The following is a 13,645-nucleotide window of genomic DNA, read 5'->3' as shown; positions in this document are numbered from 1 at the left end:
TCAACCTTTCCATAGATAAATTAATAACCAAAATTCAAACTCTTCTTAATTGTCTGCTTTGTCTACTTCTACACGAAGACCTAAAGTTCAAGATGCACATAAGAGCAAGGGAGAAAGAAAGTTCGAAAAAAGGGATGGAAGATTTTCTACCCCCTGAGTCTCCTGTCACTTTGACGTTTCTCTTTGATCTTGTTCTTTTTTTGCTGCTTTGCTTTATTTAATTTCGTCGGTCGCATAGTTCGTTGTCGGTTGTGTATTATTTGCGTGTATTGTAACTTATTTTTAACCTATTCAAATATTTTCGTTGCACATGGAGCCCGCTGTAGGGATCTATGGCTATGAGTGTCAACTTAGCGAAACAACATTCACCGATCCAAACGGGACTGGGTGCATAATTTGCCGCTATTTAGTCGTTAATTAGTTGTGGTAATTTTGATTTTGTCGTTCATTGTTTTCATATATATTTTTGATGTTTCGCTAACTTGATATCAACTTAGCGAAACAACAACACTTAATAAAGGTCTTTTTGAACATTTGAGTATGTCATAATTTGCTATTAGTTAGTCGTTAATTAGTTGTGATAATGTGTTGTTTCGCTAACTTGATATCAACTTAGCGAAACACCATCTCTAAAAAAGGTTTTTTTGAAAAACTGAGTATGAGGGAATTTGCCGCTAATTTGTCGTTAATTAGTTGTACCAATTTAAATTTTGTCACTCATTGTTTTCATTTAAATTTTTGACATTTTCCAAATTTGACACGAATTTATCAATTCGCTTAAAAAGTGACATAGACTTAACGTACCAAAGCGTGGCTTATACCAAAATTTGTCGTTCGAGACCCTCGAATTAGTTGTGCCATTTTCAATTTTGTCGCTAACTGTTTTCCTTCAAATTTTCGACATTTTCCAAATTTGACAAGAATTTTCGCTTAAAAAGTGGCTTAAACCTAACGCATCAAAGAGTGGCTTATATCAAAATTTGCCCTTTGAGACCCTCGAATTAGTTGTGGCATTTTCAATTTTGTCGCTCACTGTTTTCCTTCAAATTTTCGACACTTTCCAAATTTGACAAGAATTTTCGCTTAAAAAGTGGCTTAAACCTAACGCATCAAAGGGTGGCTTATACCAAAATTTGCCGTTCGAGACCCTCGAATTAGTTGTGGCATTTTCAATTTTGTCGCTCACTGTTGTCATTCATATTGAGGGTTGTTCCGCTAACTTGACACGAATTTACCAAGTCTCGCTTAAAAAGTGGCTTAGACTTAACGCATCAAAGCGTGGCTTACACCTGAATTTGCCATTCGGGACCCTCGATTTAATTGTGCCAATTTCAATTTTGTCGCTCACTGTTTTCATTAAAAAGTGTGATGTTTCGCTAACTTGACGTGTCAACTTAGCGAGGCACCATCCAAAAAGTGGCTTAAACCTAACGCATCAAAGCGTGGCTTATACCTGAGTTTACCGTTTGAGACCCTCGAATTAGTTGTGGCATTTTTAATTTTGTCGCTAACTGTTTTCCCTCAAATTTTCGACTTTTTCCAAATTTGACAAGAATTTACCAATTGTCGCTTTAAAAGAGGCTGAATCCTAACGCATCAAAGCGTGGCTTATACCAAAATTTGCCGTTTAAGACTCTCGAATTAGTTGTGGCATTTTCAATTTTGTCGCTCACTGCTTTAGTTCAAATTTTCGACATTTTCCAAATTTGACAAGAATTTTCGCTTAAAAAGTGGCTTAAACCTAACGCATCAAAGGGTGGCTTACACCAAAATTTGCCGTTCGAGACCCTCGAATTAGTTGTGGCATTTTCAATTTTGTCGCTCACTGTTGTCATTCAAATTGAGGGTTGTTCTGCTAACTTGACACGAATTTACCAAGTTTCGCTTAAAAAGTGACTTAGACTTAACGCATCAAAGCGTGGCTTACACCTGAATTTGCCGTTCGGGACCCTCGATTTAATTGTGCCAATTTCAATTTTGTCGCTCACTGTTTCCATTAAAAAGTGTGATGTTTCGCTAACTTGACGTGTCAACTTAGCGAGGCACCATCCAAAAAGTGGCTTAAACTTAACGCATCAAAGCGTGGCTTATACCTGTGTTTGCCGTTCGAGACCCTCGAATTAGTTGTAGCATTTTTAATTTTGTCGCTCACTGTTTTCCCTCAAATTTTCGACATTTTCCAAATTTGACAAGAATTTACCAATTTTCGCTTTAAAAGAGGCTTACTCCTAACGCATCAAAGCGTGGCTTATACCAAAATTTGCCGTTTAAGACTCTCGAATTAGTTGTGGCATTTTCAATTTTGTCGCTGTTGTATATTAATATTCATAATACTGTACTCAAATTCTACTTTATAAAATCATTTAAATCTAGTTACCATTTGAATTAATTACTTTTCTGTTTGTCAAAATAAATATTAGTTTTTTCGTTTATGTTAGAATAAAGAAGTACTCTATTGTTTTTTTTTAAGAATCGACTTTTTATTTAATTTTCGAAAGTTCGAGACATAACAGTATTGGCGACGAGGTGAAAACTTATTTTCAAAAGAATAAAATAAAATATCATCGAACACCCTTCAAGCAAGAAAACGGAGTCCAGAAAAGACAGTCCGACCTCCGACCGAGAAAAGCGGGGTTGCACTCACACACTTGCAACTTTTTGTGTATGAACACAAAGTCGAACGAGAATCGTGGTGGAAAGTGAGAAATGGAAAAAAAAGTGAAACAGACATAGCCAACAAGAGCAAAAGCGTCATTTTGTTATGTTTCGTTGAAGTGTATAGTCGCGTCGCGTCGTGTCTCGTGTCGTTGTTATTATAATATTAGTATAATTATAAACAATATCAAATTATAAACAATATGGAAACAAAAAAGGTATGTTGTATATATCGCTCAAAGTGTTTGGGTTAAAATGTTGTTTCTTCTTGTGTTGTAGATGTAATCTCTAATGATGAAGAAAAATCTAGAAGGTGAAACATGCGATTGGGTATCTAAAAAAACACCAACAACAGCAGCAGCATCAAATGAAATATAATGAAAAAAAATGTATTGTATTTTATATTGTATTTATTGTGTAAATTTCGTTTGCCAAAATAAAATAAAAAATAAAACAGTTTCAGTGAAAAAAAAAATAAATCTTCTTCTTTTTTTGGTCGCAAATGCGAAATGTCATCCCTTTCTTATTCCTCTTTCTGGTAGGTTTTCGCTGCTCCGGCTCAGGTCCGCCTTCGGCTCCGTTTTCTCGGAATGGAGATTTTCACCACACCAATACATATGCAATCGACTTCGCGGTGATTATAATTTCCATACTAATTTGAGCCGCCTTCGGACCAGTTTCTGATCCGAAGTCGGACTCAGCTCCGCCTCAGGCGGAGCGGATTCGGACCGAGGTCGGACCTGTTTGCTTGAAGGGCATTATCGAACATAAAAATGGACGCCGAGCAACTAAAGTCCTTGATTGAAGCTATGTCGAATATGACGATGGCCTTGCAAAATCAACAGGAACATCGAACGGCAAATATAATCATAATTTCAAACTTCGACCCATTCAAGCCCAAGGTTGAACAATTCAATAATTATAAAGAACGTTTAGAAAATCATTTTCAGATAAAAAAGATATTCGAAGATAATGAGATGTGCGCTAAATTATTGCTTCAATTTATTGGTTCTTCAAATTATTCGTCACTCTCAGCTCCCAAAAACATTAACGAATTGAAATATGAAGAATTGATTGAAAATTTAGAAAAGCATTTTTGTCCGAAAAAAAAAATGCATTGGTAGAACAACATTATTTTTTATCGGAATACCAAAATGAAAAGGATTCCATAAACGATTATGTTGCAAAACTACGACAAAGGGTACTATACAGCGACTTCAACTGCACATGTGGTTTGTCCATAGCCAACATTTTTCTTCGAGCCCAATTTATTCGAGGGCTAAGAGACAACAACATAAGAGAAAAACTACTTCAAGAAGAAAACCTGGAATTCGACAAAATTGTTGAACAAGCGATTAAACTCGAAGCATCAAAAGTTAATTGCAAACTCATTTCAAATACGAACAACTCTTCAAACGCAGAAATAAATAAAATATCAAATTAAAATTTTTAATCTCAGAATAAAACTCACAACCATGGCACAAAACCTCGATCTCAAGAATATTCAAAAACAAAAAAATCGAAATCATTTATAGATTACAAAAGTCTAGGAATCGAAGGATTGTGTCTATGTGGTAGAAATAATCACCTGGCAAATGATTGTAAATCTAATAGAAATCAACTAAATTGTGAATTTTGCAAAAAACGGGGTCATGTGAAGCGAGTTTGTTTGAAATTCTTATTAAATAAATCAAATCATAATACAAATGCTATTTCAAGCCATGCAACAGATGACGAAGAGTACGATTATTCAGATAACATACATCATTTAAATAAAATTATCGATGTCTATGGAAAATCTGAAATATTTTCAATAGATGGTCGTAAATTTTACATAAATGTTTCAATAAATGGGAAACGTTAAGAATTCGAAGTGGACTCTGGGGCAGGGTTCACGTTACTTCCAGAAGAAGATTTCAACAAATTGAATTTAAATGTTCCTGTAAAAAAGGCAGATATTGGTTTTTGATCCTATACTGGTGAGATATTTGCTCCAATAGGAAAGGTTGAAGTACAGGTCCAATATCAAGATACGGTATCGAACGAGGAAATGTATATACATAATTCCTTCAAAATACGCACCGCTTATAGGCAGAGTATGGATACGACATCTAAACATAAATTTACAAGCGATCGATCAACCTACACTTAATGTCAATAACGAAATTTGCACTATCGATTCAGTAACAGAGTTAATGAACAAATATTCCACTATTTTTGAACAAAGAGTGGGATGCATTCCAGATGTTGTTTGTTCACTTAAGCTGAAAGAAAAAACTAAACCAATTTACGTAAGGCAAAGAGAAGTTCCATTTGCACTGCGTGAGAAAGTTGAAAAAGAATTAGATGATCTAGAAAAAGATGTAATAATTTCAAAAGTAAATCCAAGCGATTGGGGTTCACCATTGGTGATAATTCCAAAACCCGATGGTAAGGTGCGACTTTGTGTGGATTATAAAGTTGGTGTAAATCCTCAACTCGAAACAGCTCATTATCCGATTAAACGAATCGATGAAATTTTGAATAAGTTACGAAATTCGAAATAATTTTGTCGTTTGGATTTATACAAGGCATATTTACACGTTTTAGTCGATGAAGAGAGCAAGCAAGTACAAACTATATCAACACACAGAGGCACGTATCGAATGAACCGTTTATCTTTTGGCATCAAAACAGCTCCCAGTGAATTCAATAGAATACTTGACCAAATACTTCAAGGATTAGAAGGTACGTTATCCTATTTTGATGATATTATTATTCATGGTGCAACAGTTACTGAATGCAAAGAACGATTTATTAAATGTTTCGAAAAATTACAAAAGTACGATTTACATGTAAACAAAAATAAATGTGAATTTTTCAAACAAGAAATTCGATATTTAGGTTATGTTATACGTAAAAATGGAATTCTTAAGTCACCAGATAAAGTTCAAGCTATTAAAGATTTGTCACGACCCAAAAACTCAGATGAAGTACGTGCATTTTTGGGTATGATTATTTACTATCAAAATTCATTCCTGATCTTTCCACAATAACTTTTCCTTTACGAGAATTACTTCAAAAAAATTATAAATTCAAGTGGTCAAATTCGTGTGAATTAGCATTTATTAAACTCAAAGAGCATATTATGAGGAATCGTGAATTAACTCCGTATGATCCACAGTTACAGACTACTTTAGCATGTGATGCGAGTCCTGTTGGTATAGCAGCAGTTTTGTCACATATTGATCAGGGTGTGGAACGACCAATTGCATTTATATCTCGATCACTAACACAGTCAGAACAAAATTATAGCCAACTGGACCGAGAAGCACTAGCAATTGTTTTTGCCGTTGATAAATTTTACATGTATCTATATGGAAGAGAATTTATTTTGATCACAGATAACAAACCATTAACAAGAATTTTTCATCAACATTCAAAAATCCCAGCAATGACATCAGCTAGACTTCTAAGGTATGCTTCGTTCCTTCAAGGTTTTAACTACAAAATCCAACATAAAAAGGCAGAGGAACATCTTCATGTAGATTGCTTGTCGCGAAACCTTTCAAATGACTCATTTAAAAAATTTAAATTTTTCCTAGACGACGAAATCAAAGACCTTCAAGATCAAATTATCAATCAAATATCAACCGTGTCAATAACAGCAACTTCTATAGCGAAGGAAATAGAAAAAGATTTACAATTATCAAAACTTAAACAGGATTTGCTTAAAGGCCAAATAGAAAATCCAGATTATTCTTTACAAGATGGGGTTATTTTTAAAGGAAATCGTGTCGTTATTCCAAAAACTCTTCAAGACGAAGTCCGTACTCTTATCGGGATTGTGAGAATGAAACAACTGGCTCGTAAATTTTGCTATTGGAATGGAATAGACTCCAGCATAGAAAAACTCGTCAGATCTTGTGAAAAATGTGCTCTTTACAAAAATAGTCCTCCTCAGATCACTACTCATCATTGGGATGAACCAAATGCTAATTTCGACAGAGTACATATTGATTACGCTGGTCCATTCCAATGTTATAATTTCTTCGTCCTTATCGATGCAAAATCAAAGTGGCCAGAAATCAAAGTTACAAATTCAGCTCCTACACCAGAGGTAACTATAAGATTTCTTCAAGATATTGTAGCAACACATGGTCTACCGAAAGTCATTGTATCAGATAACGCTTCGATTTTTCAAAGCAATGAATTCAAATTATACTGTAAGGAAAATGGTATAATACAAAAATTTATAGCGCCAGGACATCCAGCCACAAACGGGTTAGCCGAAAGATATGTTAAAACATTAAAATCAAAATTAAACGCTATGTCAGAAGAAGAAGGCTCAATACATAACAAAGTACGTGAAGTATTATATCGTTATAGAGCAACACCTTTATCAAATGGTAAAAGTCCAGCACAACAATATCTTGGAAGAGAGATGAGAATCAAATTAGATTGCCTACGTCCTGTTATATATGAAAAATCTTCCAACGAAAAGGTCATCTCAATTCGGAATTTAAGTGTGGGAGATAGAGTTCAGTCAAGATTTTACTCAAACGGAAAGCCAGCTTGGAAATTTGGAGTTGTCAAAAAAAAGTTTGGTCAACTACACTATGAAATCGTGCTCGACAATGGGTATGTAATAAAACGCCACATAAATTAATTATACAAAACACAAATGGTTTTACCGAAAAGAAAACTTCTATTCAAGGAGATCAACCCAAAAGAAGTGATCCAAGTATAGACGAAATTCAAATTCGATTTGAGCAAGTTAGAAGACAAGGTATAGAGACAATGAGCATTCCTGAAAATCGAAGACATATAGAGATAGAACCGAGCAACATAGAACCACCAAGCAACATAGAACCAAACAACACAGAACCAAGCCACATTCCTGTTCCGATTCGAAGAACGAATAGAAACCGACGGCGGCCAAGATATCTTCAAGATTATGAATAAAATAGTGTGGGAGATTGTTGTATATTAATATTCATAATACTGTACTCAAATTCTACTTTATAAAATCATTTAAATCTAGTTACCATTTGACTTAATTACTTTTCTGTTTGTCAAAATAAATATTAGTTTTTTCGTTTATGTTAGAATAAAGAAGTACTCTATTGTTTTTTTAAAGAATCGACTTTTCATTTATTTTCGAAAGTTCGAGACATAACAGTCGCTCACTGTTTTCCTTCAAATTTTCGACATTTTCCAAATTTGACAAGAATTTACCAATTTTCGCTTAAAAAGAGGCTTAAACCTAACGCATCAAAGCGTTTCTTATACCAAAATTTGCAGTTCGAGACCCTCGAATTAGTTGTGCCATTTTCAATTTTGTCGCTAACTTTTTTATTTTGCATAGATATAATAAATATAAAAAAACTCTAAAAAGTTCCGATACGATAATCATCCGCAAATGACTTCGTACTCGGTGAAAATGGACCCCAGCGCGTGCGGTATCTGGGGGGAAAAGAGGCGTGGGAATAAAGAAAAAAACTGTTGTCCTTCAAATTTTCGACATTTTCCAAATTTGACAAGAATTTTCCAATTTTCGACACTTTTTAAGCGAAAATTGGTAAATTAATGTCAAATTTGGAAAATGTCGAAAATTTGAAGGAAAACAGTGAGCGACAAAATTGAAAATGCCACAACTAATTCGAGAGTCTTGAACGGCAAATTTTGGTATAAGCCACGCTTTGATGCGTTAGGTTTAAGCCTCTTTTTAAGCGAAAATTGGTAAATTCGTGTCAAGTTAGCGGAACAACACTAAATTTGAATGAAAACAGTGAACGACAAAATTGAAAATGCCACAACTAATTCGAAAGTCTTGAACGCAAATTTTGGTATAAGCCACGCTTTGATGCGTTATGTCCAAGCCACTTTTTAAGCAAAACTTGGTAAATTCGTGTCAAGTTAGCGGAACAACACTCAATTTGAATGAAAACAGTGAGCGACAAAATTAAAAATGCCACAACTAATTCGAGGGTCTCGAACGGCAAATTCAGGTATAAGCCACGCTTTGATGCGTTAATTTTAAGCCACTTTTTGGATGGTGCCTCGCTAAGTTGACACGTCAAGTTAGCGAAACATCACAATTAAATCGAGGGTCCCGAACGGCAAATTCAGGTGTAAGCTACGCTTTGATACGTTAAGTCTAAGCCACTTTTTAAGCGAAACTTGTGAGCAACAAAATTGAAAATGCCACAACTAATTCGAGAGTCTTGAACGGCAAATTTTGGTATAAGCCACGCTTTGATGCGTTAGGATTCAGCCTCTTTTAAAGCGACAATTGGTAAATTCTTGTCAAATTTGGAAAATGTCGAAAATTTGAAGGAAAACAGTTAGCGACAAAATTGAAATGGCACAACTAATTCGAGGGTCTCGAACGACAAATTTTGGTATAAGCCACGCTTTGGTACGTTAAGTCTAAGTCACTTTTTAAGCGAATTGATAAATTCGTGTCAAATTTGGAAAATGTCAAAAATTTAAATGAAAACAGTGAGTGACAAAATTTAAATTGGTACAACTAATTAACGACAGATTAGCGGCAAATTCCCTCATACTCAGTTTTTCAAAAAAAACTTTTTAGAGATGGTGTTTCGCTAAGTTGATATCAAGTTAGCGAAACAACACATTATGAAATTATGGAGCTGCAAAATCGAAATTATCACAACTAATTAAAGACTAATTAATAGCAAATTATGACATACTCAAATGTTCAAAAAGACCTTTATTAAGAGTTGTTGTTTCGCTAAGTTGATATCAAGTTAGCGAAACATCAAAAATATTTATGAAAACAATGAACGACAAAATCAAAATTACCACAACTTATTAACGACTAAATAATGGCAAATTATGCACCTAGTCCCGTTTGGATCGGTGAATGTTGTTTCGCTGAGTTGACACTCGATTCCTGGCCGGGCCATGTGATGAAAATAAAAAAATGTGTTCGTTTTCAATTAAAATAACATTCTCATCATTTCAGAACAACAGAAAAAGCAGTGGAATTTCCTAAAAAGGAAAAGAAACAAAATAGGAAAAGATTAAAATACTCAAATGTTCAAAAAGACCTTTATTAAGAGTTGTTGTTTCGCTAAGTTGATATCAAGTTAGCGAAACATCAAAAATATTTATGAAAACAATGAACGACAAAATCAAAATTACCACAACTTATTAACGACTAAATAATGGCAAATTATGCACCTAGTCCCGTTTGGATCGGTGAATGTTGTTTCGCTAAGTTGACACTCGATTCCTGGCCGGGCCATGTGATGAAAATAAAAAAATGTGTTCGTTTTCAATTAAAATAACATTCTCATCATTTCAGAACAACAGAAAAAGCAGTGGAATTTCTTAAAAAGGAAAAGAAACAAAATAGGAAAAGATTAAAATAAATAAAAATAATATGCAGATAATGCAAAACAGAAAAAATCAAAAGAAAATAAAAAACAATGAAATAAAATTCAATAAATTCTTGTTTTTTATGCATAAATTCAACATTTTCTACAACACCTTCAACAACTTCTATAAGGCCTTATTATAACATCCTACGCAAGGAATCCGGTTTGTGCATTAGATAAACCCTCTGCAGGAAGACCTCCGTAAGGCCATTTTAAGCTGTTTGTCACAAGTTATTAGCTTGTGGATTACCTGTGAAGGAAAGTCCTATGCAATTTCGGTAAAATGCGCCAAAATGATTTGCATAAGACCTGTCCTTCTTTAAATGAAAGCCAAAAAAATAGCTTGCATTGACCCTTATGAAAGTTAAATTGTAACTTGGGAATTACGAGTTGGAGGACGTTTAGAAAACGCTAATCTGCCCTATTCAGAAAAACATCCCGTAATACTTCCGTCAAATAAATTCCTTACGTCACTAATCGTCCATGACACCCACATAAAAACTCTTCATGGTGGTCAGTAACTGATGATGGCTACACTCAACATCCGTCGTATCAGCTTTGCCTTTTTATTCTAAGACCGTATCTGGTCAAAATCGTGGCTGAACTTTGTTTTCTTACATCCATATTGCACCGGCAGGTAGGCCTTCGATATACTAGCTTGTAGTTACCGTTTCTTTATTACATAAATTCGTTTTTTGTTCATCATCAAAAGCTGGACAGATTGCTCTTTAATTATTTAATATTCTTTTATTCAATATTGTAATAATTTTTTATTTGTTTGTTTTCGGAACAGTTTGAATATCAGCTACTTATTTATTAGTTCTCAATAAGTGTTAATTATGTAGAACCGCTTGTGGTTTTATTCTTAAATGATTCCTCTTTATGTTTTTAATTATTTAATATTCTTTTATTCTATACTAACAATATTGCAATAATTTTTGATTTGTTTGTTTTCGGAACAGTTTGAATATCAGCTACTTATTTATTAGTTCTCAATAAGTGTTAATTATGTAGAACCGCTTGTGGTTTTATTCTTATATGATTCCTCTTTATTTAAATGGGTGTATCTAACAGTACTTTCGTACTTCTTTTTAGTTTATTTTATACTTATGTTTAATTACCAAAACGGATTAGATATACATCTTTTCTAAACATTAATAATTTATCTCAAAATAACTAAAAATATAAAAAAAATCGATTATTATCTCAAAAACAAATAAATACAAATTTATAAATCAATATAAATTACAAGACCAGTACTGTAAATTACACTTTAATGTACAGATTCAAAAATCTTAAATTCTTTGATAAAATTTTATAAATAAAAACAAAACTACCTAATAGGTATTCGCAAATAAAAAAAGAAAAAAAAATGAAATGTCACACTCTGGTGTATACGTACCTGAGAACTTGTATTTGACGTATACTGCGTACATGGTATAAAAAGAGAAGGTATGATCATTAGAAAAAACTCAGTATCGAGAACTGTCAAAACTTATGGCTACTTAAGGTTTTGACAGCCCAGCCCATTGAAATTGTTGTTGTAAGCAAATTTGTCTTGGAAATTGTTGTTGCTTTTGACTTTGCCAAATGCCAAACGTCAAAACCTTATTACCCCATTTTGTAAGATGGTATAAAAAGACAAGGTATGATCATTAGAGCCGCCATGTACTGCGTATACCCATCTCTAGTTCTATAGTTTTAAGTATTTTGTATTTATGTATACATGTATATACGTGACAAAACGTCACACTCTATCTACTACAATTGCTCCTGAGCACGAGCAGATTCAGTTTTCAAATAACAGCCAAGAGGCATTCTTTGTAAGTAATAGATAGTGCAGGCAATACTTGATAGCCACAGCAACATAACTTTGTTAAAGCCTGGAACGCTGTTCGTGCATATTTAGTATCGGTTTTTATAAGAACTATTTTCCACCTTTTTAAATCTGTTTAAATCTTTTCGATATTTTTTTTACTTCCCGAGATATCCTCAGTTGTTTGCTGTTTTGGCCCTTGTTAACCAGTGTTATCTTTGAATTGTTATCACTCTGTAAAATTTCAAAAGTCTCAATAAAATCAATTCAATTCTTTTTTTGCTTTATTTGATTTCGTCGGTCGCAGAGTTCGCTTCGTCCCATGTATATTATTTGGGTGTATAGCAATACTACGTTTCCACCTACCCTAAATCCGAGATTTAGCTAAGTAGATTTAGCACAAATCTCGAGTTTAATTCTAAATCTCAGATTGAAAGTAGGTGAAAATCTTAGATTTAGGGTAGCTGAACCCAAATCTGAGATTTAGCAAGTAGATTTAAAAGAAATCTCGAGATTTATTCTAAATCTACTAAGGTAAATCTCGGATTTAGCGTAGGTGGAAACATAGTATAACTTTCTTTAATTTTTGGAGTTGGAGTTGTTTTTTTGTATATTTTGGTGCTTATTTTGGAACAAAAATACATACGAAAACGAAATAAAACAGACAAAAATAGCTGTCAAATTATATAATCTTATAACAAATACTACGTGTAGAAGCGCGCAATGCACCGAAGAGAAAATCAAAAGGAAATTCGAAGATAATTTCTGCGCCTTGCGTCTTCGTGTAGAAGCAGACTTCTACACGTAGACGTAAAGTTAAAGATGCACATAAGAGCAAGGGAGAAAGAAAGTTCGAAAAAAGGGATGGAAGATTTTCTACCCTCTGAGTCTCCGGTCGAAAATTTTAAGACTCATTTTGACGTTTCTCTTTGATCTTGTTCTTGTTTTTGCTGTTTTGCTTTTTTTGAATTCGTCGTTCGCAGAGTCGAAGCGAACTCTTACCCTGCAAACCAAACCTCAGTAGTTTAGGGGAACAAACCAACAAAGTCTATACTTTGTAGTTGTATGTGTTTCCTTATTTACCAAAATCTCTCCCCTCAAAATATTGTAGTTTTGTTTCTCCTGAAAAAAATAAACTCTTTGGTAAATGGGAGGAAAGGAGCGCGATGTATGCAATGCACAAAGTTTTGTCTCTTTTGTAATGGCGGCTCGCGTTTGATTTTACTTTTCCTGCATTTTATATTTTCTAGTGAAACCTTGATAGCCACAGCAACATATTAGTTAATAAATAAAAACATTTCTGTGCTCCATTTGATAGATAAATAGAACAATTTAACTTAAAAAAATAAATAATCTTCTCAGTGTTATTTGTAAAAACAGTTTTCTAAAAAAACAATCTACCACACAAATTCTTCGGCACGCCACACAAATTCCACCACCATTTCCACCATCAAAATGCACAGCCTCAGCCTTGTGCATTTAGAAAAAAAAAATCATAAGAAAATGACACAAAAACCACCACCAATTAATTTGGAAAATAAAGGTTTATTTTAAAATTGATAAATTATATAGTTGTTGATTTTTCTGTCTTCTAGTGGAGAACTGGAGATCAATTCCAGACATCACCCAGCAAACGCAGAACTACAGAAAAAACCGGTGAAATATGTACGTAAAAGAAGTACTTCTTTTCCACTGAAAAAAGATAGGAGCTCGGGAAAAAACTCAGTTATATACTTTCTGTATATAAGAATACGTGAAGCAGTTATCTCTTTCTTGCATGCAAGATGAA

At 33.8% G+C, this 13,645-nt stretch overlaps 1 protein-coding gene across 1 annotated transcript; it reads left to right on the top strand.

Moving 5' to 3' along the window:
- The first annotated feature begins 3,428 nt into the window (after positions 1–3,428).
- On the top strand, positions 3,429–7,599 carry LOC129909516 (uncharacterized protein K02A2.6-like). The gene is made up of 7 exons (XM_055986593.1): positions 3,429–3,585; positions 4,840–5,085; positions 5,245–5,382; positions 5,428–5,627; positions 5,735–6,131; positions 6,240–7,279; positions 7,336–7,599. Exons 1-7 carry the CDS (start codon positions 3,429–3,431, stop codon positions 7,597–7,599), a joined length of 2,442 nt encoding a protein of 813 aa, XP_055842568.1.
- Positions 7,600–13,645: the final 6,046 nt, after the last annotated feature.

Source organism: Episyrphus balteatus, chromosome 1, assembly GCF_945859705.1.
Source record: "Episyrphus balteatus chromosome 1, idEpiBalt1.1, whole genome shotgun sequence".
Taxonomy (NCBI): domain Eukaryota; kingdom Metazoa; phylum Arthropoda; class Insecta; order Diptera; family Syrphidae; genus Episyrphus; species Episyrphus balteatus.
The sequence above is the reverse complement of the archived record's forward strand: the minus strand, read 5'-3'. Positions and strand labels throughout refer to the sequence as shown.